Source organism: Xiphophorus maculatus, chromosome 20 (assembly GCF_002775205.1).
Source record: "Xiphophorus maculatus strain JP 163 A chromosome 20, X_maculatus-5.0-male, whole genome shotgun sequence".
NCBI lineage: Eukaryota > Metazoa > Chordata > Actinopteri > Cyprinodontiformes > Poeciliidae > Xiphophorus > Xiphophorus maculatus.
In genome coordinates, this window is record NC_036462.1 from 16,561,537 (window position 1) to 16,587,574 (window position 26,038).

A 26,038-nucleotide genomic window follows, 5' to 3' on the forward strand; every position below is an offset into this window, starting at 1 on the left:
TAAAAAAATTGTTGCTTTAGAATACACCATTATCAACCAATTAAATAGAGTGAAGTTTCATTTGTGCCAAGCATTTGCATTAAAATAATCCTCTATGATGAAGACCCTAAAACAAACAGCTACTGCAAAATATTAACATTAAATTATGGAAATAAAATAGAATTTATGAATTATTCTAAGTCACTAGCCTGCTTACTTTAAGTGAATCACAAGAAAATCATCCTAAAGGGAGTAGTCTCTTTCAGCCTTGGAATGCACTAATCATTCGCCCAGGGGGAATCACTGAGGATTTGATAAATACATAAGTGTATGAGTCAAATGCTATGACTTTTAAAAACTAGACAGCACCGTTTAATATAGAAGCACTTTTTGTAGTCTAGCAACAAGTGGAGGTATTTATTTTTTTCCTTTTTCTGGCATAACGACTTAAAGCATGAATTTGTATTCTCTGTGCAAGACTCAAATTTAGCTTTTCATCCCTGTCCTCCAGATGCAATCTACAGTTGAGATTTGTGTGCACAGAAGCTCTCACCTCTTCATTTTCTATCTTCAGTGTGGCCAGGCGAGACTGCAGCTGGTGGTATCGCATTAAGAGCTCTGTCTGGACAGGCTGCTGTGCACTAACCTGACACACCTAGAAAAGACAAAAAAAAGGGAACCTTTCATTGAACTTAGAAGAAGGGCTGAATAAAACCATGAACATTCATCTCTGACAGTTCAGCAGCTCCAGGCCTCTTCAACAAGTCTCACCTACTCATAAATGTTTTGCTCTTCCCATATCCCTTTCACACCTATTTTGCACTTATGTCATTAAATCATTCAGGTTTGGCTCACTATTCACTGTAGTCAAGTATTTAATAGTGATGAAAAGAAATGTATATGCCCAAAGGCCATGTATTATGAGATTTCCTTGCAAATAATTTAATAAAATCTTTGTATGACATTACATTTTCTATTGTTTTGGTTCTGATTGAACTGCACCAAACAACTCTTATAAATATTAGATCCCAGCCCAAACCAAAGCAACCCCATGCAACTTTCTGCATTTAAATATTGTTGAATGGAGTCACTTTTTCTTAGTCACCAATGAATAAAGAAATTAAAATTTACTTTAAGTCATCAGTTCTCAAAGCAGGAAGGAAAGGTTGGGTGGATTGAATGTGTGCATGGATGCTACAAAATGATCTGTGGTAGAAAGTAGACCAAAAAGTACAAAGTATCAAGGCGATGAAATGACCAGCACCAAACTCACCTCATCCCCCATATGTGGCTGGTAGTCAAAGCGTGCTGGAGGACAGAAGATCTGACTGTGTGTGTCCATAAACCTTAGCTTGTCCCCTCTAATGTCCATGGCATCTACAGCTCCTTCAAGTAGATCCAAACCTTCGTGGCGAGAGGTTTCCAGACTGTATTCAGCAGACAGATAGGTCCTCATGGTGCGTGCCAAGCTTGCATGGTAGCCCAAGTCACAAGACTGACAACAAGGAAAACATGTGTCAAGTTTAAACAAATGAAAGGCCTGAACAACATTGGATTTGACTGGTTTTCACTTACATCTATCATGTCCGACACATCGTGTATGTAATATTTGGCCACCAGAGCGTTGGTAGCTGCCAGATTGAGAAGATAGTCGTTCCGGGCTTTTGTGCACTTCAGCTTATTTTCAAAGTACTTGGCCTGTCTCTGGGGAGGGAACAGGAAGGAAGAGTCCCATTAATGCAGGATGTTAAGTGTCATCCTAATGTGCTCAAAGAAAGCTTACCACATTACATTGATTTTATCTCAGTAATTGGTCAATGTACTGTATGTGTTGAGTGTATGGCACAATGCAAAGACAAGAGTTTTCTGCCAGCTGTATATTATTTCTACAAATACATAATGAAGCAATGAAGCAATCTCATTTAAAATGTATTCATGGTTTACGTTTGGATTATCTTTTCTGCCCCTGATATAAATCTTTATCATGTGTGTTTGCATCAAGAGAAACAAACCTTTTCCTTCATTTTTTCCATCTTCCGGACAGAACTTCTTCGTTGGGGACGCTCATCGTGACTGTGACGCAACAGACCGCCGCTGATGTCATTCACCTTGCCAATGTGCTTCTCTTCCTGTTTTTCTGCCTCCTTCAGCTTGCTCTCAGCACTCAGACTCTCACTGTGGTACATGTGGTATGTCTTCATCACCTAAAAAAAAGAATGTAAGGCGATAAACAGTAAAAACAATAGTGAACTTTAAAATACTGACCACCACACATCTTTCTTATTTAGAGTCAGACAACTCAACTGATTAGTCTGCAAATCCTTTAACAATTTCAGATTGTACCAAGTGAAATCTGAAAACCTTCAGAATCATAAGACGTAAATGCTTGGTTGAAATGTCGTAAAATCAGCACTTTTATTAGTTATTAAAAATAAAATGAAAATCACTGAGTGGTACTGAGACTGAGACTGAGACTGAGAAAGAAATGTTTCATTGTAATGAAAAAAAATGAATATTTGAGAAAAAGTCTCTGCTGTTGTAGACCACTAGTAGAAAAATTTAACACAAAATGTATCTCTGTGTATTGTCCATCACATAATCCTCTAATATATCTGTCTCTAGGTTTATGATAACAAGGCCAGCTGCAATTGCTCGCTACATCTTGGAAATCTTGCCAGCTCTCACAGCAGTCTGTCAACATGGCATGAAAGCTCTTAGAAGCCCCTTTCACAAAACACTTCAAGTCGGGATGTAGTCTCTTTCTGGCCATCTGTGTGTTTTCTGAGAGTACCAGGCAGTATAACATAGCAAATCAACATATCGCAGTTTATGCCACCAAGTCACCCGTGAGCTTTTTTCTTCTAACCCATTTCCAAAAGGTCCAAAGTTGTCTAGGCTAAAATTGGTCTACATTTGGTTTAAAAGTGAAAGCTGTTCAAAGATATTTTTAGACATTTATTAGAAGAAGACTAAATATAGACCAGAACAAGCTGGTCTTAAACTCCTGACCTACTGATTGCAAACACATTGTTTTCACTACACGAGACACACATTTAGTGTACATCTTTATTTGTAAAGATTCCCATCTGCCTTTGAGAGTCCCTAAAATAAAGACCCCCTCTTTTTTATTTTATTTATTTATTTTATTTTTTGTCAGCACTAGTGGCCTATATTTAATAGTAGCTTAACAGGAACAAGGGGAGAGAGAGAAAGGGAGGACATGCAGTAAATGGCACAGAGTCGGGAACTGAATCTGGGATAGTTGTGTCGAGGATTGTTGCCTCTGTTCATGGTGCACTACTCTACCACTGAGTCACCTAGTGCTGATTTTTGACAAAATAATCTTTAAGCTTATTTGAAGTTGGTTTAAAAAATAACAGATAGGAATATGTAACATATTGTGAGATATTTTGTGTTATTATGAACCTTAAAATAATTTCCAATTATCGTATTCTATTTTAATGTGAATATTACACTGTTTTGGAGAAAAAGCTGCAAATTCCAAACTACGTGTTTATATTTCTTAACTGTAATTAAATAACTAGGTTATATGTAAATGACTAGCTTTGATTAAGCTCACTGGAACAATCAGTTTGTGAGTAGACAGCTTTAGACTTGTTACTTGTCCTTCTGAAAAAAGAAAAATCACATTGCCTAATCTTCAAATGAGTGTTAGTATATTTAGATGTATCACATCATTGTTCAATAAAGACTCTCCACAGGTTACTCATGTTACAGACACATGATCATGACATGGTGGAAGACTGTGGAGTATTTTCAGTGGACTCAGATGAAACCATCAGGAATCGTATCAAATTCACCATCGTTATGAGTGTCATATTCTTATTGATATTCTGGAGATGATCTGGGTGTATTTTCCAAGATCTTGTCTTATATTTCAGTAAGACACAAAATAAACTTTTCAGTGATTTAAAGAAAGAACTAGGTGTTATGAACAAGATTTTTACGACTGTCAACATATATACTGTTTAAATAGTAACGCCAGATATAACAGTTCAATTAGGCAACATCTGCTTCTCCATCACTAGTTCTCAGGTTCTGGTTACCTAGCAACCCTGGCTGAAATGGATGAGAAAAGAACGTGAGATCGATCAGCAGGAGAGGAAGGAGGTAACAAAGTGACACCGAGCGAATGTCTGTGCTGCAAATGAAACGAGTAACAAGCCGAGTGCTGCACAAAAATGTGGTGGATGATGGTTGCCCTAATCCATTAGCTTCTAAAAAGTATTCTCAACACAAAAGATTAAATGGCTTACACATCCAGGTTTAGCTCTGTTACTGTTGCAGCTGCAAAGTTGAAAAGACTTTGCTATCCAGTATGCTGTGTGTCTGAGTTGCAGACAGGCTTTTAATAATGCATGAATGTGAAAAGGGGAAAAGAGAAAAATCAATATTAGTATAGCAGCAATGTTAGTTGTGCTGTATGAAGTTATATGCGAGAAGATTTTTTTATGCCGTTTCTATCATGGTGCTCTCTGCTCTTTGAACCTTTGCTTCTCACACTGATGTATTTTTACACCTTCCACAATAAATATTGGCATAGCAACCACTGAAGTTTGTAATGCAGCTAGTATAAAATGTATACTTATTTTGCATTTAAGGAAATATATGCAAATAACAAATGCTTTCAAAAGTCAAACATTCAATGAGACATTTTCACATTTTTTCTCCCTTTTGGTCAAATCCAAATGATTCAATATGTTACTTGAGGCCATTAGCAATTTTATAGTTTCTTCATGATTTTTGCCTAAAAAATATTTTTATTATGTTCACTTGATAATACATTAAATTTAATAAATAATTTCAAAGGCTCAGGACAAATTATTTTATCAGTATAAAGTAGCCAAAGGACACAAATAAAAATCCTGTGTTGAATTCAAGACAATTAATGAGTTAATATTTCTGCTTTACTGCTCGTCTTACTATGGCTCTGGTGTTGCTTTAGTTACAGCACTTAGAAAAGGGCTGAACTTTGAACATCAACAGGAGTCAGTGTCAGGCATCTGATGAGGATGCCTCCTTGAGATCTACTGGGGCACATCCAGTAGGAGACCCAGGACTCAGCAATGTGAAAAAGTGTTTTTTTTTCACACTAACACTGCACATCACTTAAACAAACCATCCCTACTGTAAAAAATGGTGGTGACATCATCATGCTATGGGGACAGTTTGCAATTGATAAAATCTTGAAATTGGGGCAACAGTTTAGTTTTAAGCATGACTATGGTCCTCTATATGTAGCCAGCATTGTAATGCAATGGTCCAGATGAAAGTATAGTAATTTTTCAGAATGGTCTAGTTAAAGTCTAGATCTAAACTCAAGTTAGATTGTGTGGCAAGATATGAGAAATCAATTTCAATCAAATCTGACTGGACTCCACAGAGTGTGGGCGTGGGGGCGTGTGTGTGTGTGACAGTAGAGTTCAAAATGTATGAAAACTCTTGTATGGCTCTAAAGCTATTAAATGTTAAAAGATTTTGCATTAACTTGCAGTTGAACCACAACATCAGCAAACAAGCAAACCCATGCCAAAGCAGTCAGATGTTTGTTGTGTTCAGCATGGATTAGATAGCATGAACGATAAACAGTGTCTTTTCTCTGTTCTGCACCATCACACATGTTGTAGAATTACAGAAATGTTTTTTTTTTTTTTACATTAGATTAAATCATTTGTGAATTGTTAATTTTACAAAAGGAAGAGCTTCCTCAGACTCCATAGCTGGTTCAAAACTGTTTGCCATGAGCATTTCTGAAGCAGAGTGCTGTCTCTGACTAAAAACAATTTAAGACAACAAAACATTTTCCTTGGAACAATACAGCAATTGACAACTGAACAAATATAGTTTTTTTTCACAACCTCAGCAGAAGGAAAAAGCGATACATATAAAAGCCTGCTCTGTTGATAAGGCCTGTCTTCAGCGTGCAGCGTCTGGACAGCTGCTGCACAGGTTACGAGCTGGGGTTGAAAAGAAGGCTACGGAACTGCAGCTGCAGGCTGCCAAGGCTGGGCACCGACACAGAAATGTTTGGCTGGCAGGAGGAGGGATGTTGTGCAACTTACTGTGTAGAGTTCATTGGTGACTTTCACTAACTCCTCATGCATCTGGACCCCGATGTCTTTACTCTGCAAAGAAAGGAAAACAGAAGCAGCAGCAGATTTAGTGGAGAAATAACATGCAGTGTGCATAAATATAAATAGGAAAACTACTGTTCTAATCATGGCATGAAACCCTTAAAAGCTGTGAGGCAGTTTTATTTCTATGCGAAGGCTGTCAGTAAGTGCTGACATGCTGTCATTACTCTGCAGTTGAGAGGATCTAATACAATGCCCAAAGAAAAAAAGCCAGACAAAAATAGAACAGTGCAGTCATTGCAGAACATTTCCCCAGACAGAGAGTCCCAGCTTCAGCTCAGTTACAGGGAAAAGGAGCGTATGATGAATTGGACATTCCACACAATAGGGCTTTTAGGCAAGAAGAGGGAGAGAATGGTGCCAGCTCCAGCGGAGTGTGACTCTGGAAATCCTGTTGAGTGGATAAAGAACGCCGTTTTGGCCGATCTATCCTGTTTTGTTGTCACCTCCAAGGCACAACTCCTCAAAACCACAAACTTGCATTTTCACATGCTTAGAGAGTAAGACTTCAGCACATTTGGTCCATTTAGAGTTCGTCTCATCAAGTGCCAGAGGTGATTCATTCCTGACACCGCATGTGTAATTCATTACCATCAACTCTGCACTGCAGCTGAACCAGGAAGCTCGAGCATAACAGGATTATTGTCTTAAAGGAGTCTTAGCAAATTTTCTGTGACAGATTTCCAGCAGGTGGTCATCAGTAATCTCCTTTAACCTGGCCCAAGCTAACCATCTTTAACCACCTTTGCATTAGTGCATCTTTTTAGATTCAGTTTTAATTTATTAAAATCCCACATTTGCTATTGTTAAACAATATAAAGAGCCTTGTTGTGTAGGGAAAGCGTCAGTAACAAGTAGAGAACATCACTAATGTTTAAACCTTGCTTGTGCCTCCTTATTAGACCCTCTTCATAAATGCCTTATTGTTGATAGCATAGACACACTTTTACCTTACTTCCAAGAAAGACAAATTTGTCTGTTAAGAAGCATTTCCAAAATATTTGGACAGTCACCTAATGAGTGCCACCCATGAAAATGACTACATCAAGCTCATGTTTATTTGCCATTTGTATTAATGCCTTTGTATTAATATACAAATAGCAATAAATAAATACATATTATTATAAGTACAATAATCAAGGTTTTATAATATTTCACCAGCACCAAGAATAATTCTTGTCTTTCTACTCTTTCTTTCTACCATGTTGTGCATTTTAATTTAAATGTCATGTGCTAAAACTGTGTTATGTTTACTCAAGATTATTAGAAAGCGAGAATGCCATACAAGCATAAAAGTTACATAAATAAACTTTATAACCGCTATGTGTGTGTATGTATACTGATCTCACCATAACATGCATTAGAAATGTAATATGAGCTGTTCGTTTGCATGAATGTGCGTGACTTGTAAGAATCAGTTCCATTCTGACCTTTTTGAAGAGTCTGGTGACATCCTCGCCCACATGTGCCAAGCGGACAATGACATTGTTGTTGTAGATGTCGCTGAGAGTGGCGTGGTCTCGGCTCTCTCGCCGGGTCTGGTCCAAAACCAAATACCAGCAGTTCACAGTGGAGATTAGATTTTGGTCTTTCCTGCGACGTTGTAGGGGGGAAAAAAAACACATTGTTGCTACAAAAGTGCATCTTCAAGGAGTACTTACAGCTGCGCCAAATGTTTCATGTTTTAACTCTGATCAAAGCGGTTGGATTCTGAGAAACTGGCAGATGTAACATCCGTGCACTTAAAACATGAGGTTTAATGAAGACTTTCCCCCTTGAACAATCCTTAAGTCCATCAATAGATACAAGAAGTTTTTACCAATTACAGATGAAAACGCCAGAGGGCATGCAGAGAGGAAATCAGTACACACACAAATGTGAGGCATGCTGGTTGCCTGACTGCTCAAAGAAGCATGTGAGTTCAATTATCCTCACAACAAATAGTTTATCATCTTGTTGTTGATTTTTCTTCCGTGCAAATATGTGTTAGTGTTTTTCAATGTTCCTATGATTGGGATCAGGTTTAGACAAACAGAATCATGCCACTATTTTTAATGTTTAATCAAAAAAAAACAAAAGAACAACAAGGTGGTTAAAAATCTTTTCCCCTGCAAATAGGTAATCTAATCTAGGATTCTAAGTAAATCTAAATTGTTCTGTATGTATAAAAAAGGAGAAATCAAATTTCAGTAAATGACTTCATCACTTTTATAGCTTTTACTAATAAGGAAGAATAATTTAAAGATAGATTTCAAGCCAAGTACAACATCTGTGCTAATCTATTAAAGCATTGATAAATTTCAACCTTAACTAAATGAGTTCATGCTTTTGTTTTTTTTAAATAAATACTGGCTGTACTTTGACTGACATGAAGCTGACTTTAATCTCTAATCCTCAGGTATATTCAATGACTGATCCCAGTTTTCTTCCTCATTATAGTTTCTGTGCTATTACAAAGAAACCTAGAATCAACTCTATTGTGATTCACACAGAGCACCCACAATAAAGCCAGATAGTCACCTGAAACCACTGAAACTATTCAAATTTGATTTGCTTCAGGAAACTGGAGCGTTTCTTTGATATTACAAACAATTAACCACACAGTGTGAGTCAGTGCATACTCTGAAGCATTCTCCAATGCATAATATAAGTATGGTTAAGGATTGGCTTTATATTTACTTACAGTTTCTGATGTTGCTTTTCTTTTGTACAAATGACGCAGGAAAAAGGCCCAAACTCCTAATCTCTTAATGCACCGTTTTGTATTTTTTTCCCCACTTAAATACAACTAAAAAGGGCTGTGCATCTCCATCGTTTTTTTACTTCAGATACTTGAGATCTTCAGGGAGAGAAAAAAAAGCATGAACAAGCTATTCCTATAGACTCGCCTCTCAAACTGAGCTGGTGTTTGATCCTGGACATGCCTTCAAGATGACAAGATAAAAATGTCTGCCTGCCGGCTGCTCAAGAATAAGGATGAGCCTTTTCGTATTCAGAGCCCCGGCAGCACAATGTTGAACTGTTTAAGGAAAATGACAGAAAAAGGTTTTCCACTTGACAGCCCATAAAAAAATACAATACCTATTTTACAGCTCCGCCATTGCATCTGAAGAACACAAAACCTAACTCAATAACCTTTTACCGACAATACAGGACATAAACTGAATCGGTTACCTCATTCACTGAACATCACGGATATGCAGTCCCTTGCACAACAATTCATACTCTTTGTTTTCAGATTTCAATAATTTTATTAGGCTGACAGACCAGGAAGGGAGAGCATTAATGAAATAAGAAGACTAGAGGCCTATAACTCTGGGAGAGCTGCAGAGACTCACAGCTCAGTTAGGAAACAGTTAGTGGTACAGTTAGCAAATATGGCAAATATGTAATTATGGAAGGGTGCCATGAAGAAAGTGATGAAACATACGTTTTGCCATAAGGCATTTGATGCATGCATTCTGCAAAGAAGAGCGGGCAAATATTTCAAGTTTTGAGATATACCAATCTGTAGAGATAAGACCTCAAAATACTTGCAACTTTGCTGTGCTCACCTACATGCGAGTGAATACTCAGAATTGATTTTTTACTTGTGAAGTACATATTACTTCACAGGTAATACTGTGAAATTATTGGCTGTTACCTAACAAAATGTAAAAAAAAGTTTGACGGGTATGAGGTATTTTGCAAGGCACTGTTCGTAATGAGTGATGCATGCGGACAGTCCTTTGTAAAGTAAATCTGTACAGTTAATTTAGTAGATTTAGCAAATCTTTGCTCCTTTATGAGCTTCTCTGGCATAGACATTCACTTTCTACTGGATCTATGAACTAATCCAGTGTATTCAGTCATGCACAGTGATACAGAGAATAAAACTGTTATCATAAGTGGGGAAAACGCAATAAGAGATAGCTTAAAGAGCAGAAGTGAAACAACTGCAGGTTATTAATGACATTAAAGAGCCCCTTCAATCTCTTCTACAAGCATAAAAGTAGCTTTTGACATTCAGTTATAATGATGACCATTTAATGTGACGGAGAAATCTGGGACAGTGAGGGTGTGGGGAGAAGTTTCTGCAGGAGTCTCCCTCTGAGGGAACGCTCCATTAATCAATGTCCTAGTGACGGGAGCTCTCACCCATGATTGCGCTTTGGGTCCAGTTAGCTAAAGAGAGACTTCATGATGGAGATGAAAAGAGTTTCCCTGCATAAATCTCTGTATGGCTGTAGCATAAATAGATGTACAACTACTTATGAATCAATTACTCCAATTGAACCATAGTGCTAAATGTAAATAACAGATTTCCTAATTGATAATTTAAAACTACATATAAAATGTGTAGGTATCAAGGTAGAAGATACAAATCTATAGAGGTTTAATGAGATTGTGTAAGCGCAGTGCCCTGTTGTTTAAGGCTTTTGTTTAAAAGTAAATAAGATCTCCTATTTTGATCTTTTAAGATATTTACAAAATTTCTATTCTAATTACTGCACAGTTTCTTTACGTTTTAATCTTTCTCAGAATATTATAACTACCATTATTATTGTTTTTGTTAATCTTGGCTTTTATATATTTAATGATGCCATTTCTCCTGAGTTTCCCCTCTGTGTGGCAATAAAGGCCATTCCTATTTTTTTCTTTTCTATTCTTCAGTTTCAATTTACTGATAGTGTTTGCAAATAGTCCTTGAGCAGACATCACTTGCTAATTAAAAATTACCACTTTTATTCCCTTTTGTATGGCAGTAAAAACTACGTGTTTTAAAAAAAATAACTTTGAGATAAAATACAAGTGTTGATCTAAGAACTGTGAGAATTACACAACTGGGTAACTGTTAGCTCCTAAAATTAGCATCTGCTTCATCACTTCCAAACTGTGTGAAACTTAAGGAGCAAAAATTTGTAATAAGACTGGACAAAATAGAATCATATGTAGTTCGTGATCTAAAATATTTAAACTGATCGAACAGGAGATGGGTAATTCTAAGAGTTCCTTAAAACTCAGGTTCTGTAAAAATAGTTCAATTTACAATTACTAAGTTTCTGCCAATATGCAATCCTATCCAGAAAGGTAAGCTTGAGTTATCAGTTTTGTGCTACTAGTATGAAGACAAGTTTTTCAAAACTGTTTTCATGTTTGAGCCTCATGCTTTGAAGTTAAAAGAAAAAATTAAAATTCTTCCCACTAAATCCTTTGTGTAGCTGCATAATTGGTAGAAGAAATGTGAAAATGTGACAGACAAGATATGAACAATTTGTAGGATCTGTTATATGACCACTTTATAAAACAAACTGTGACGTGAAAAATTTTACAGTGAAATGTTTTTTTAAGTAATCTCAGATTCTAGTAGTAGAAATCAATGCTTTTTTAGAATTACACAAACATACCTACATTTTAAAAAAGCAAATGTATGCAATTAATTTAGTACATTTATAATATTGCTCCCCTATGGGCTTCTTAGGCATGGATATTCACTTTGTACTGGATCTATGAACTAGTGCATTCAATAATTTATCTTGCAGTCTTCATTGATCAGTGTTCCAACCTCACACGAAAATATTATGCTTCAAAGCATTATTAATGTCATTTTTATATAGTTATCTTTATGCCAAGTGATTCTCATTAACAAAATCGAGTTGGGCAATTTCTGAACATGCACAGTCACAGTGTGCTGCAGACTAGTCTAAGCATCATCTCCAGCACGCTGCAGGGCTTCGCTGCTGCCCATGACAAATGATCACAATACACTGAAAGTTAAACTAGAGAAAATTAGTAATATATCACTTCCTTTCTCCTTTATCGAATTCTAAATAAAGATATGTCCCAGTTTCTCAGTGCAATATGAATTTATGCTTATTTGGCTAGGATTTTATTGTGATGATTTTTGAAAATATAAACGACATGATAGCCGGAGAATAAAAGGAGGGGGTGGAGGGATAGATAAAGAGTCTGACCTAGTTGGAAGGAACAGAGAAGCCTGGGGCCACAAGGCATCTTGGCCCTGGATTCATTTCAGGTCATTTCCTTTGCTTTTATCCCTTCTCCCTCTTTGCTTTTTATCCCCCCCTCTGTTTTGCTCTGTGTCTGCAGTGGCAGTGATCAGCATGGCACATGTGTGATTTTTGTTTATCAGGTGTTTTTCTCTGCTTAAAACACTTACTTGAAATGCTGGTGTTCTCTGGAGCTGCGGATCTTGGAGGAGTAGCGCTCAGCCAGCTTATCCAACCCTCGGGAATATTCTAGCTGGAGTTCGGCCTTTCGGCGAAAGAACTCTTGCAGGTCCTGCAGTAGCTGCAGCCGGGACTCGGACTGCTGCTCCAGACATCGGAACTGCTCCACCAGCTGGTTACGAATCTCTGCGTAACAAAACAAGAGAATTAGCTAAATAAACAGAGCCTCTCTACATGTCTGTCTGCCCCCCCTCCCAATTAGGATCACCAAGCCATGTGAGGGCACATTTAATCCAAAAGTAATGCAACCAAACAGAACAAAGTCACCATAAGCGGAGAAAACCAAAGTGTCAGGATTCATTTGTCTGCCAGCTTTACATGCAAGTGTTTGTGGGGGTAGAGGGAAGGAGAGAGAGAGCAGGAGTGTCTGCTTGCTGGGGTTGCACACGTGCATACAGTATGAGATGCATGTCTGATGATTGCAGCAGACAGCACGGAAAATTCAAAATAGGTCAGCTTCTCAAAATGCATTGTGCTGAGAGAGCCTTCAGAGGACATTGGCTGAAATACACAAACTGCGAGCATTTGTCTCATTACATGATTACAATGGTTTCTCCGTGTTTGAGATTTGAACACCATATTGTGATGTGTTAAAAGTGGGAAAAGTCTCATTTTAGGCAAACACTTTGAAGCACAATTGAGAGACATAAAACGATAAAATCCAACATCACCCTTTGTAAAGAAATGCATTCATTTTTCTGTAAATTGGCTGCTATCCTGTGGCCACATGTTTTACTGATAAGGTCAGGTTTACAGTTTTATCAATACAACAGCTAATTAAAACCTCCTGAGTCCTTCCTGAATAGCCTAGAATTTCAGTGAACCCATTTCCACTCATCGCATTTCATTTAATAAAACCTCAAATAAAACAAAAAGACAACCAGCAATATTACCATGACTCTTAAAATGTTTTTTTAAACAAAGGTAATAAATTCTATATCAACACATACCTGTAACATCTAAAGAAAGACAGCAATAAATACAGTGACTACATATAGCTGCTAAATATAAACTCTTTATTGCTATATGTTCCTTTACAACTTATGTCTAACTTACAGGTACACCTTGATTAAAATTACACAAAGAAATAGAAACATTGTTTCATAATGTCATAAAATCCTTCTAGATAAACATTTTTCACAATATTCTGCTTCCCCATCACCAGGGAGGAGATCCCATCTGAACCATTAGACAGGCAACAGTAAACATATGTTTTCATAAGAAGAAATGCAAATAACAGTCTGGCTTATTGTATGTGTTCAAGGTCACAGGCGCCTATCTTTAGCGGTCACTGGGCAAGAGACTGGGTGCAATCTGGTAGAACACCAGTCCATCACAGGGCAACATGCACTATGTGCAAAGTTATTAGGTAAGTCAGAATTTTAAACATATCATTTGTAGGCATATTTTCTAAATCATAGCTGGATAAACTTGCTTCATGGATTTAAAATCAGAGCAAGTTTGTATAGGAAATTAGAAGAGCATCAGTTTAAAACTCCAGCTTTTACATTAATATTTATGACATTTATAAATCACTCATATGTCTATAATTTTGGCAGATACATATTGTAGTAAGTACGTTTAGTCAGTGTGTTCATTGCAACATGTTGAAATTGTCCTCTCAATATTAATGTTCTCAATAATCAAAATTAAAGAACTTTAGCATAATATTTAGGATCCATTCAAATGGACTTCCTCTGTTATTGATGCCAAAACAAGATATAGATTTAATGACACAAATGCCAATACCCACAAATGAGAGAATGTCTTTTTTGTGGCATTACAGCCGCAGAAAAGACTGGGAAGGGCAAGAAAATGCAAATTGCAATCAATAGATATTTATTGAGCAGCTGTAAAGAATATTAGTTCAGACAAAGACTAAATGACACAAGGAAGGTCTGTGATTGCAATATTATTCAATGAAAATGCAACAATATATTTACATCCAGGTCTATTTGATGACATGAAATGCAGTTTAGTTGTCGTCAGCTTGACAGAGAAGTGAAGTGTAAGCTCTTTAATACGGGCACCAGAAATTACCTTGTGGGGTTATCCTCAACACCCTGAGCAAAAAAGCTTAAGTCTCTTATTTTCATCTTGAATGTGTCAAAAATAAGCTTGACAGAGTAACAGAAAGATTTTTGAGCCTCATGAGAATACGGCTACAGGCAGACTGATAGTTTTTAACAATATGTTCCATTAGTGTCCAATTTAAAAACACTTATGCTTGTTTTCACTCATTTTATTTTGTCATTCAGACATCTTAAGAGTTAGACCAGGGGTATCAAACTCCAGTCCTCGAGGGCCGCTGTCCTGCAGTTTTTAGATGTGCCACAGGTAGAAAACACTGGAATGAAATGGCTTAATTACCTCCCCCTTGTGTAGATCAGTTCTCCAGAGCCTTAATGACCTAATTATTCTGTTCAGGTGTGGTGCAGCAGAGGCACATCTAAAAGTTGCAGGACAGCGGCCCTCGAGGACTGGAGTTTGACACCCCTGAGTTAGATAAAACTCAAACCTGGGCTGATTCTACAGTCAATACTAATTCTTTAGAAACATGTTGTGATTTATGAACACATTAATAGTGAAAAATAAAAAAAAGGTTCTTATTTGTCCCCAGAATATTATCAAAAGTTATTTTGTTATTGTAAATCTAATGTCACAATTATCTTCCAAACTGAATGTAAGAGATACAGCAACACAGATGAACTTTTCTATTTTGTACATTTATATAGATTATTATGTTCAATGGATTGTGTAGCTCTAGTTCCAGTTAAATCCATATTAATACTGAAAAAACAAGTATTTTTCTATGCACCCAGTAGTGACGCACATCCACTTTGGTTACTTTAGCATTAATTATGCTAAACTACCTCTGAGCTCACATGGACAAATTATGCAGAGACATATGCAAGACTTTTTGAACAAAGTTCTTTTGTGTAGACGATAACGAGACCACTTGACCAACACTGTTCCTAAAGATCTCACTATGACAGAATGTTACAAGCATGCATATCATTGCTGAATTGACAACAAATCTATGTAAATGCATGCATAGAAAAAACTGCCTTCAAGAGAAGCCTTGTGCTATTTTTCTGAAAGCAGAGGGAAGGATGTCAAAGATTCCTCCCCCACTGTCTGTGAGGGAAATTGTGAATGAGTGAGCAAAGACCGAGACAAACAAAGTAAATATGTAATCCCCTGATATGCGGAAAGGAGGAGATGTACCTCTTTTGGTCCCCACAGTTGCCTAGTTGCCTGGTTACATACCTCTGGAGGCATTTCAGCGAGAGCAGGCCAGTTCCCTGCTCCAACAGTCGCAGCAGTCAGTCTGTTTAGCATAATGGCCAAGGACAAGGGCAACGTACTCTGCTTTAGAATAAGCAACAACCAGCCTCTAATGATGAATAAGGCAGTGATCAAGTCCAAAACTTCAAGGGCTGTGATGCACTCTTGAACTGAAATAGACCAATGAGCAACACAATTTGTTGGCCTTTATGGTTTAAGTGAGTATTATCCCCATAGTGTCAGGAAGCAAACAAGATGGAGAGCAAGATTTTATTTCATTGATTTAAAAAGAAAACCAGATGCACTTATGATATTTGCTTTTCCCCTCCTGTGCGACAGTTATTTTTAGATCCTAAAGTGTTACTAGCAATAGAGCACTACATTCAATGAATGATTCAAGCCTTTGCAGGGTAATGCATAATTACACAGAAGCTTGCAAGGAATTCAAGAAATAGGACCCAGACAGTTTTTTCCTCTCTCTTTAGTTGAGAGTAATAAAATGTCGAGCAGCATGTCATACCAGATTCTTTGCCTGGGAACATTGTGCATGCTCCACACCCAAAGGCTGATGGAAATTCACAAGCAGGGTTTTGGACATTTGATGCCGTTTCTTACCCTACTCAGAGTGATCGAAATACACTAACATTTAATACTCAATGCCTCACTAAGGATATGGCAATAGATTTTAATAGTTAAGATTAATGGCTACATGAATTGAGCTTGTTCTAAGGTGGATAAAACATTAGGTAAGCAGTGACATTATTGATTGTGTGCACTGAGTGTTTCACTTTAATATGTGAGAAACAAGCGCCAACTTGCACGGACTGAAAATATGCCAAATGATGATATTTCTGGATGATATTTCTGAAAACTTATTATTTGTAATACGTTTTCAGTTTTAAAAATACACTCTCAGGCCACTTTACTAGGTAGACCTTTCTGATTCAGTACAACTTATTTATTTAATGCTAACTCACAACACATGTCATCTCAAGGTATTTTGCAAAAAACAAAATTTCAAATCATACTGACAAATATGATGGCTTAAGACAAATATTGAATTACCCAATCACACAAGAGCAATGCATTAAGGCATGTAAAGACAAATTAATTAAGTTTAAACCAAACATGAAAATTGGGGGAAGAAAAGGGGAAAAAAAGTCTTAAACTCGGTAGTTTAAGATTCCCTCAAATCTTAAATTCACTAGTTTAAGATTAACTATTTATTGCTATTGTATTACTCTTATTGCATTGCTGTTAAACAAAACGGTCTGAGTATCTTCTTGGTTTTTCACCCATAATTTTTTGTCTGAATTACTGAGAACGTGCAAAAAAAAAACAAAAATATTCTGTGAGCCACAGATGTATTGTTGATGTCAGTCAAATAGCCAGTCTGGCTTTAAATGAAAGAAAAGTAATAGCTTAAGCAAGAAATGTTGCAGCCGAGGTTTGGAAGAAACCTGAACTCTGATGGGCAACAGCAGCAGAAGACCACACCGGATGTCAGCTGAAAACAAGAATCCAAGTCTACAATTCAAACAGGTTTAGCAAACGTGGAAAGAAACAAATTGGAAAGATGTTGTCTGGTCTTTAAAATGTTGATTTTGATACAATATTAAGATGGTCGGTTGTTATAACATGATAGCAAAGGTCTTAATGACTCAGGATGGTGCTGGTAGTGTAATCATGAAGGATAACTTCTTGACACAGTCAGTACCAAATGGATGTCATTTGAATGTCACACCTTACCAGAGTATTGTTGCTGTTGAATTCCAACAGCCTCCACAGTTACCAGGTCTCAATCCAACAGAGCCGTGTTTCCCAACCCTGTTCCTCAAGGAATGTTCTAGATGTTTCCCTGCTTTAACACACCTGATTCAGGTTTCTGTAGTTCAGCAAAAGTCTGCCAACCAGCCAGAACCCAGATGTACTGAAGCAGGGAAACATCTATAACATGCTGGGAGTTATGCCTTGAGGATTATGATTGAAAAAAAAAAATGACTCGCATTCTGATGTGCAGCCAACAAATCTGCACCAACTATGAGGCACTATCATGTTAAATTAGACCCAATACTGAGAGATATTTTTACCACCTTGTTGAATCTATGCCAAAAACAAAAAGGCAGTTCTGATTGCAAAATACCAGCCAGTACGAACCAAGAGTATCTAATAAGCTGGTCAGTGACTATTTAATATACAGCAAAGCCCCAGTAATTTAATGTTAAACGATGCTGGTAAATATTTTTCTGTCTTTAAATGGTAATGTGGCATACAGCATTCAAACTGACAGTCAGTAATTGTAAACCCACGTCAGTGTCAAACTAAAACATAATTTAGCTTGACACTACATTGTTTAATGTGGTGCTACATTAAGAGATGTAGCACCACCTACATCGTTTAATCTGATATAATTACCGCTCAAAAAGGTTATTTGTTACAAATGTTTGCCCTTCCTGAAATATTAGAAGGCCGTCACCTGCTATTTTTACTCTGCAGGGTCAAAAAAGACATGCTCACCCAACAAATTTAACAGCAGCAGTGCTTGGGGTGGTTATGCTCCAATCTCTGGCAGACAGTCAAATGAAATAAGAGAAAGCTTTGGTCACTGTTTCATCCCAGCTCTGTCAGCTAGGCGTGGGCTTTACAACAGAACACCAAATACAACGCAGAATTGAGTCGCCGTCACCACGGCTGCCAGTTCAAAGTAGCCGAGCACAGTTATTAGTAAGCGAGGCTGGTAGTAGTGACTGAGACTGTTGTTAGCCATGCGTGGCTAGTCACAAGGGACCTAACCCAGAATGACACGTTGACATAATTTGGTGCAAATCAAGGCTGTGTTGTGTGAGTGCTTGTTTTCTGAATGCAGTAATGACTATGGCATGCATTTGTAGTTGGTTTGGTTGAGTTCACATAGCTTGCTCTCTCACTTCTGAAAAATGCTTTTAACAACTAACTGCGTCACTCTTGGTGTAATCACACAGGAAAATCCTAAATTTACAGGCGCAGTTCCAAATGGCTTTCTCCTTGGATTTCATAATGCTCCGCTGTGAACCTTGGTCTGTCACCAAAGCAACAAACAAGAATCTCAAACATTGGTGTTACCAAGACACAAACAACAAAGATATTTATGGCACTGTCAAAATTCAACCATAACGCTTCAGGCCAGCATTTATCAAAGCATTTTTTCCTTTGTGATGGAATCTGGAAGAAAGGTTTGTCTGCTTGCTCTCCAAGGAATGCGTATTTGTGAAGAAAATCACATTAATTTCATGGCTATCAATAAGACTGACTGAAATAACAAGTCCTTAACTATGATAAAGTTGCAGTTAGACTGCACAAAGTCTTCAGCGCTTTTTATTTTTCAAACAACTTTAAATTATGGAAAAGATGTGCAAGGCTTAATATACAAAACTGAAATAGCATGATGGATGCATTTTAGCAAGAGATAAAATAGAATGATTTCTCACAAATAAAGTCACTACCTTGGCCAACAAGTTAGTAATTATTTTGTGAATTATTTTATGATTATTCACAAAATTACGAAATAAATTAGTATTTTCCCTCAGCTTATTAAAAATGTTAGCCAATACATGCCAGTATTAAAAGGATAAAACTACCATTTGTTCAAACAGTGACAAAATGTCAGAGAAATAAACACTTGTAAAGTGCAGAAGATTTGGGTCTGATTGATGGGGTGTGCAGTCAGCAGCTGAGATTTACTGGAGGCCAGAGTCGGTGCATGAATAAAACCTATAGCACCAAACCAATCCAAGCCCCGTTAGCAAATGAGCTTAAGATGTCAGCTTAAAAGCCTGTCCTGAAACTGAGACGAGAGATTGGGCTGTGATGGCTCTCTCAGAGACGCAGAGCCGAGTGTAGACCGATCTGTGTGTAGGGGTGAGCGTGAAGACAGTGTGAGACTGAAAGAGTGACAAAAAAAAATTTCACCACACCTCTCCTCTCACTATAAATGCTCATCATGTTCTTCATTCCCGACACGTGTTGACAATCCTTTGTCATTTCAGCTGTGCAGTGCAGTGGTTAGCTCTCCCATCTAAGCCTGGCTTCACACCGGCTATACATTCTGTGCTTTGAGCGTGCAGTTGAGGCTTTCTGGCTCCAACGTTAACAAGCTGGAGCATGGACACATCTCAGGCATATGACATTGATCTCATATGCAACCAGTCGCCTATCACAGTCTCAGTGTGTAAGCAAAAGTACCACAGACATTGAAAAGGTCAAAACAGCAGAAATCAGGCTGAGAAAACTTAAAAAAAAACATTTCTAAAGATGGAAAAAAGAAAATGTTTTTTTTCCCTCATAATTAGCTTACTAATTATGAGAGGTCTGTTTTTCTTGTAAAACCAAAGGAGAAAGATGTCAATAGTGCTATTGATTTGTTGTTGTCATTGTAAAAAGACAACATCATGAGATCCATCATAATCATCCTTTACCACATGTTCACAATATCATACAGCCGTAGTTTCAATCCAGCCATCAAATGTGTATATTATTGTTGAGCAGCAGGAGGGCTGGTGCCAATCACTGGGCGAGAGACGGTGTATTTAAAAAACTGATCACCACTCTATCACATAGCAACACAGTGACACTCAATGACAACCATCTAGACTTCTAAAAGACAGTTTAGAGAGTCCATTAATCTAACGTGCATAATTTTGGACAGTGGGTAGAGTTGATTGAGAGAACCCACACATGCATTGGGAGAACATACAAAATGTATGTAGAGGGTCCAAACTCAAGACCTTTCTACTGGACAGCAGAGCTAACAACTACCCCACCATGCAGCCCCGAATGGGTAATCACAATACTAATATGATAAATACATATTATTTTATCTCAGAGCTTCAGGGCATTTTGCCCTTTCAGCATTTCAAACCCTCATTTTGTACAGCTGTTTGTCTTCCTACTTCGATTTAATACATGTAAAGAATGAATTTTATACCCATCATACCCAAATCTGTGTTCTCCATTGCACTTAGGGATTGGCATGATGTATATAGATAAATATAAATATTTATTTCCACTTTATTTTTTTGTTTCTGATCCATTTTTGTGGGATTTGACTCTGATAAAATATGACAGTTATGGCCAAAATAAAAGAAACTCCCAGAAAGCTTCTGCTGATAAATATTTACTATAGTCATGTAACCACATTTCTTCATAGTATACTTGGAGTAGAGTATTGAAATGTACTTTTGATGATTGGGTTTCAAAGCAGAAATACAATTTTATCTATTTACAGTTTGGAACATGATATTTTAAACTAGATTGATATATTCAAACATTTTCTCTAAATAGGTTCAGATCACAGAATGTGTAAGAGAGTTAATTTTGTTTAAATGCTTCACCAATGTAAAATAATTAAAAAAAGGTTGCAATTAATAAGAACACCATGTGTGTGTGTGTGGCAGGGGGGTTTACACAGACAAAAAACTAGTCAGTAAAAAGAAACTAGTAAGTAGAAAACAAAAAAGAAAACATCATTTTTAACAGAGCTTGCAACACTAAATGTGGTCATGAAAGTCGAATAACAGAAAAAGACTGAAGCTACAAGTTCAACATTGCAAATTTTTTGCAAATTGTCCTGATAAAGAATCGCCTGTTTTAACCACCGTTGATGTAAATGAGCAGGACTATGAAAAAGCAATAAGTGGCTGAAATCCATTTAGTGGTCATTCTGTTTTAGTGCATTTTTCCTGCAGGACTAGTTCACAGGAATAATCAAGTGGAATGTAGTACATTCATGTAATTCATACCTTTGTTCTTATTTCTTTCTCAGACCAAAATGTCTGCCATTCAATGGATATAATAACCTGTGAAAACAATTCTCTCTCAAACTGCGTGAAACTGAGTGAGCATAGCTTAACTAACGCTTATTTTAAACTCATTGGTTTGTCATCAGTTAAACAAAGTCATCAGTTAGCATGCAAAAAGATCTAACTGGCTTCTGAGGTTCAGACAGACTGAAGTGGCACCTTACAGCAACAGGAAATGTAAGACTTACATTAAAACCACAACAATAAGAGGTGCAGCATGATGACAAGACAAGCCTGACTATTCACATCCGGCAATGTCAGATCTGTTCCTGACCTTCTTCTCACTCTCACTGGTTGGTTCATCCAGTCACATATTTAGTGTCAGACAGTGAAATCCTTTCATAGTTCATAATTCATACAAACAGCATACATAATTCATGGACTTTCTGAACTGTTGTGTGACCTTCTCAAGCATTCCCTCTTATTCTTTCTCATATCACACTGAGTCATGAAGTGACAGGAAAATACTACAAAAGGGATGATCACCATCTCTCATATGTCTTAACTTTTTCACGTCAAAGAAGCTTCTGCAATGGGAAGGTGGGAACATTTTAAGAGTTAAATGTACTTAAAAATATAATTAATCTTGTTGCGGGATCATCAGGAATAACTGTCAAAGCTTCCATAGAGCAAAGAAATAATAAAAGCCCATTGCTTACATGGTCACACAAAGCTAGGCATGTTTGACAAACTGGAGTACAGAGTTCTCTGCAGTAGCTAGATGCTTGCTTTAAATTTTCCCCATGTTTAATTTCAAGTAAAAAGAACTCCATCTAAATAAAATAGAGTGAAACATGGTGCCAGGGACCATTTCTGGAAGGAAGGCAGGAAAATAAGTTATCTAAACCAATGTAATCTGTCCCACCCCACAACATTGCACACTAGAGCCACATAAAGATTGTAGTAAAGTTATGCAAGGGTGTCCTCCCACAAACAAACAAAAAAAAAAAGAAAGAAAAAAACAATAGAAGCAGGCCCTGCACGTCACCCACCTTTCACTTGGGTCTCATATTCAGCAATAATCTCTTTGTCCTTCTTGACTTTGGCCTGAGATGACATTTTGCAGCGAGCGGCTTGTGCAGTCCTCGGGCAGGAATCGAGGGTGACGGTTGCCACAATGCGGCGTTCAGCCCCTCCGCAGTCCTCTCCGGGCAGCTGAGCAGCAAATCAGAAGCAAATCATATCCAGATCGACGCAACTTTCGGAGGTTAAACGCACTTCTGGTCCTCCTGGCTGCGGTGCTGCTGTGCTGCGTTCAGGGCGACGTCTTTCTCAAAGTACTTAATGATCTCCGATCCTGACCACTCCTCCTCCTCTTCACCAGCACTCCTCAGTATATCATGAACCAGTTCACGTCTAATGTACATGCAAACTCAACTCAGCCCTAGTGATAGGAGATCCTTCAGAAAAGCATTCTTCAGTTTGCCTCTTTTTTTTTCTTTTGTTGGCCTCTCCTTTTCTGTGCGAGTTCAATGCTGCTGCAGATTTGGCTGAATGGATGTGAAAGTCAGTGGGAGACTCCTCCCCCAGCCCTCTCCCCACTCTCTCTTTTCTTTCATGGATGATTTAAGATTCTTCTGTGTGAACTGAAATTAAAATCTGTCTCAATAACAGATTGCATGTTGTCTGCGGGGACACAGGCCATGACTTTGTGGGCATTCATGAGAATTAAATCTGCAGGCTTGCCAATGCCACAAATGTTGCAGATTCACATGGATTTTTAAGGTAGTGTAGCATGTATGGTTTTAACAAGAGAATAACACTGCATCCACATGGTCCAGTCAAGCTATTATAATCATGACGAACCTCTTGAACTTTTAGTCTCCTATTATCTGCATCATTGGTTACTGAAGTAGGGGCCAAGACCCAACTGCAGGTGATGAGAAACCAAGTGTGAGTCTGGAGGATATACAGGAAGCAAATTAAATATACAAATAAATCTCAAAAGTTAAAATATTGTAAAAAAGATTCAAAATTTTGTCACTTATTTCAGAAAGTAAAGCTTGTACATTAAATAGATTTATTAGACACAGTGGAATATTTCAAGCCTTTATTTTTTTGTAATTCTAAGGGTTCTGGCCCATAAATTACTGGATCAATGCATTGTGGGGGAAATCAGATTCTGCTGAGGTGATCTGGAAGTCTGAGCTGCCTGCAGGTCATATTGGTTCTGGTGCCTCTCATCTTCCTCTTGACAGTACTCCATAGATTCTCTCTGGGGTTAAAGGTCAGGCCCATTTGCTAAAAAATCCAGCACAAGCATACCTCTTGGCTGTGATGATGATTTCTGGAAAGATTTATAAATATTTTAAAATGACAGCAGTACAAATGAAAATTTTTGCATTACAAACCAGAACAAACACAAATGTTTGACACCAATTTAATTTGATTTGAGGGAGGCGGAACGGGAAAACTTCACTCAGGTAAAACAGCTTATTGGGATGTTGACATTTCATTATTGACTGAATTGTGAGCTAATTGTGAACTACAGTCGATGCACTTATGAAACCTTTTCATTGTCTGAGCTACATATAGCATTGAGCTGTTATGTGTAACTCACTCTGACACAGTTTGCATACGGGCTTTTTGACATGACTTCCTGTATCATCTTACTTACTATTTGCTATTTTGGAGTTTTTCTGTCTCCCAAAATATATCTTTGTCTCACATGAGAGCAGCTGCTGCAGTGAGAAGATTTCATTTTATCTGAGTTAAGAAATGCTCATCCACCTTTGCTGCAAATCCTCAGAAAATCTGTAGGTAAAAGTCAGTCTTTGACAAACTGAAAGATCCCAGTAGGGATGCAGCAGAAAATCTCCCAAAGAATTACCATTCTAACACAAATTTCTGGGGGAAAACTAGGAAATAGACCTCAGCTTGAACTTTACATAAGCTATGTATTTTTGAAATAAAGTGAAAAAGTTGTGTCTACCCAGGCAACTGGGTATAAACTTAACCAAATAAAAAGGTTAACATAAGCAATTCTCCTTCTCTTTACATAGCACAAATAAATAATAGAGTTGTACTGGTTATATTATTGGACCATTATATTGGGCAACACTGGATTGCCCAGGTCACATACTGTTAATCTTGAAGAGTTAAAAATTGGTTATTTTGTGAGTTTATTGTTAATTTTAAAACAATCCATTTTTAATTGAACCTCTGAAATATTTTTATGGAACTATTTCATCAAATAAAATAAAATTTCACCTCAGGTTTATGCACAGTAAGTGCTTCAGGGCAACAATGAGCAGCTTTTGTTTCAAATTTTGATTTCTATGCACACATTAAAATATAGTTGTGTTTCTGAGAGAACATAGTTAATAGTAGAACAAATGCATTTAATTTTATATGACCTTATATGATCTATAATGCTTAGTTGAACAGATGTTACTTGTTTACATTGAATCCATTTCAATACATGTGTAATCTTGTCCAGACACAGGATCCCCCTCTGCAGAGGTGGCCAGTCCATCACAAGGCAACACAGGGATTTACAGCCATGCAAACATTCTTTTAAATCCAAGCACAAACCAGTTTGATATAAAATTCAGGTTTTGTGCTTTGTATGGATGCCAGAGTACATGTTGGCTTGAACCTTTGCATGCACAGGGAAACTATGCAATCTACAGAGAAAGGCCTCAGGCATGATTTGAACCAACAGCCTTCTTGTTGTTAGGCAACAGTGCTAACCGCCACATTTACAGAGTAATCTATATTTAAATTTTTATTAGTTCTTTGATAAAGAACTAATAAAGAATATAAAAGAACTTAATAAAGTTAAAGAACTTTATTAGTTCTTTAATAAAGAACTAATAAAAATGTGTATAAAAAACATGTCATGCTACAGATACACCAAAATGTATTTGTTTAAGATTAAACCTGGAAAATGTTCTCAATATTTTTTGTGTTTTGTAACACAAAAAATACATAAGCTCAAATAATTTTGCACACATTTCTCCAGACATTAATAAAATGTTGATCTTTAAAACATTGTTGAGATTTTTATGCTCATAATGTCTGAGTAGAGCTAAGATACTTATCTTAGCTCATACTTATGTAATCATACTTATCTTAGCTCTACTTATACTTATTAGCAAATATTATGCGATATAAGATTAGCATTAAAGCAGAAGGATCTAAATGTATTGGCTGCCTAAGTTTTAGGGTTATTGCCCATATGTTCAGCAAAACAAAATCTAAAAATATCTGCACAAAGCTAATTCTGAGCTGAATGATTCACTAGCAATTGACTAATTCAAAGATTAGAATGATGAAGGTTCATTGCAACTGCATCTCAAGGAGAATGTTTCTTATCTGTCATCAGCCATATTCATCCTAACTCTAAAACTGATGATGAAGCAACAGAAAATCACTCCTCTGTTGTCAGCGAAGCAGTTTGCAGATGTGGCTTTCTAATTTCAATTTATGAAATTTTAACACTAAGGTTTATTTGCAGTATACTGTTTTTAATGACAGAAAACTACAGCACATAAGATAACAGCTTTACCTCCTGCAGAGACTAGATTAGTAAAATGTAATCATTCTT

At 37.2% G+C, this 26,038-nt stretch overlaps 1 protein-coding gene across 4 annotated transcripts in view; it reads right to left on the reverse strand.

Annotated features, from left to right (window-relative positions):
- The window catches only part of LOC102218680 (SLIT-ROBO Rho GTPase-activating protein 3-like), a 39,969-nt gene extending 16,986 nt beyond the window's left edge, over positions 1-22,983 (reverse strand). For all 4 annotated transcript variants that reach the window (XM_023324979.1, XM_023324978.1, XM_023324977.1 and 1 more), the window contains exons 1-8: positions 22,482-22,983; positions 12,295-12,490; positions 7,565-7,727; positions 6,063-6,125; positions 1,992-2,183; positions 1,555-1,683; positions 1,253-1,474; positions 533-634 (exon numbers count right to left, since the gene is read on the reverse strand). In XM_023324979.1, the coding sequence (XP_023180747.1) occupies positions 533-634; positions 1,253-1,474; positions 1,555-1,683; positions 1,992-2,183; positions 6,063-6,125; positions 7,565-7,727; positions 12,295-12,490; positions 22,482-22,548 (1,134 nt within the window). In that variant the 5' untranslated portion in view covers positions 22,549-22,983. The remainder of the gene's footprint in view (positions 1-532; positions 635-1,252; positions 1,475-1,554; positions 1,684-1,991; positions 2,184-6,062; positions 6,126-7,564; positions 7,728-12,294; positions 12,491-22,481) is intronic.
- Positions 22,984-26,038: the final 3,055 nt, after the last annotated feature.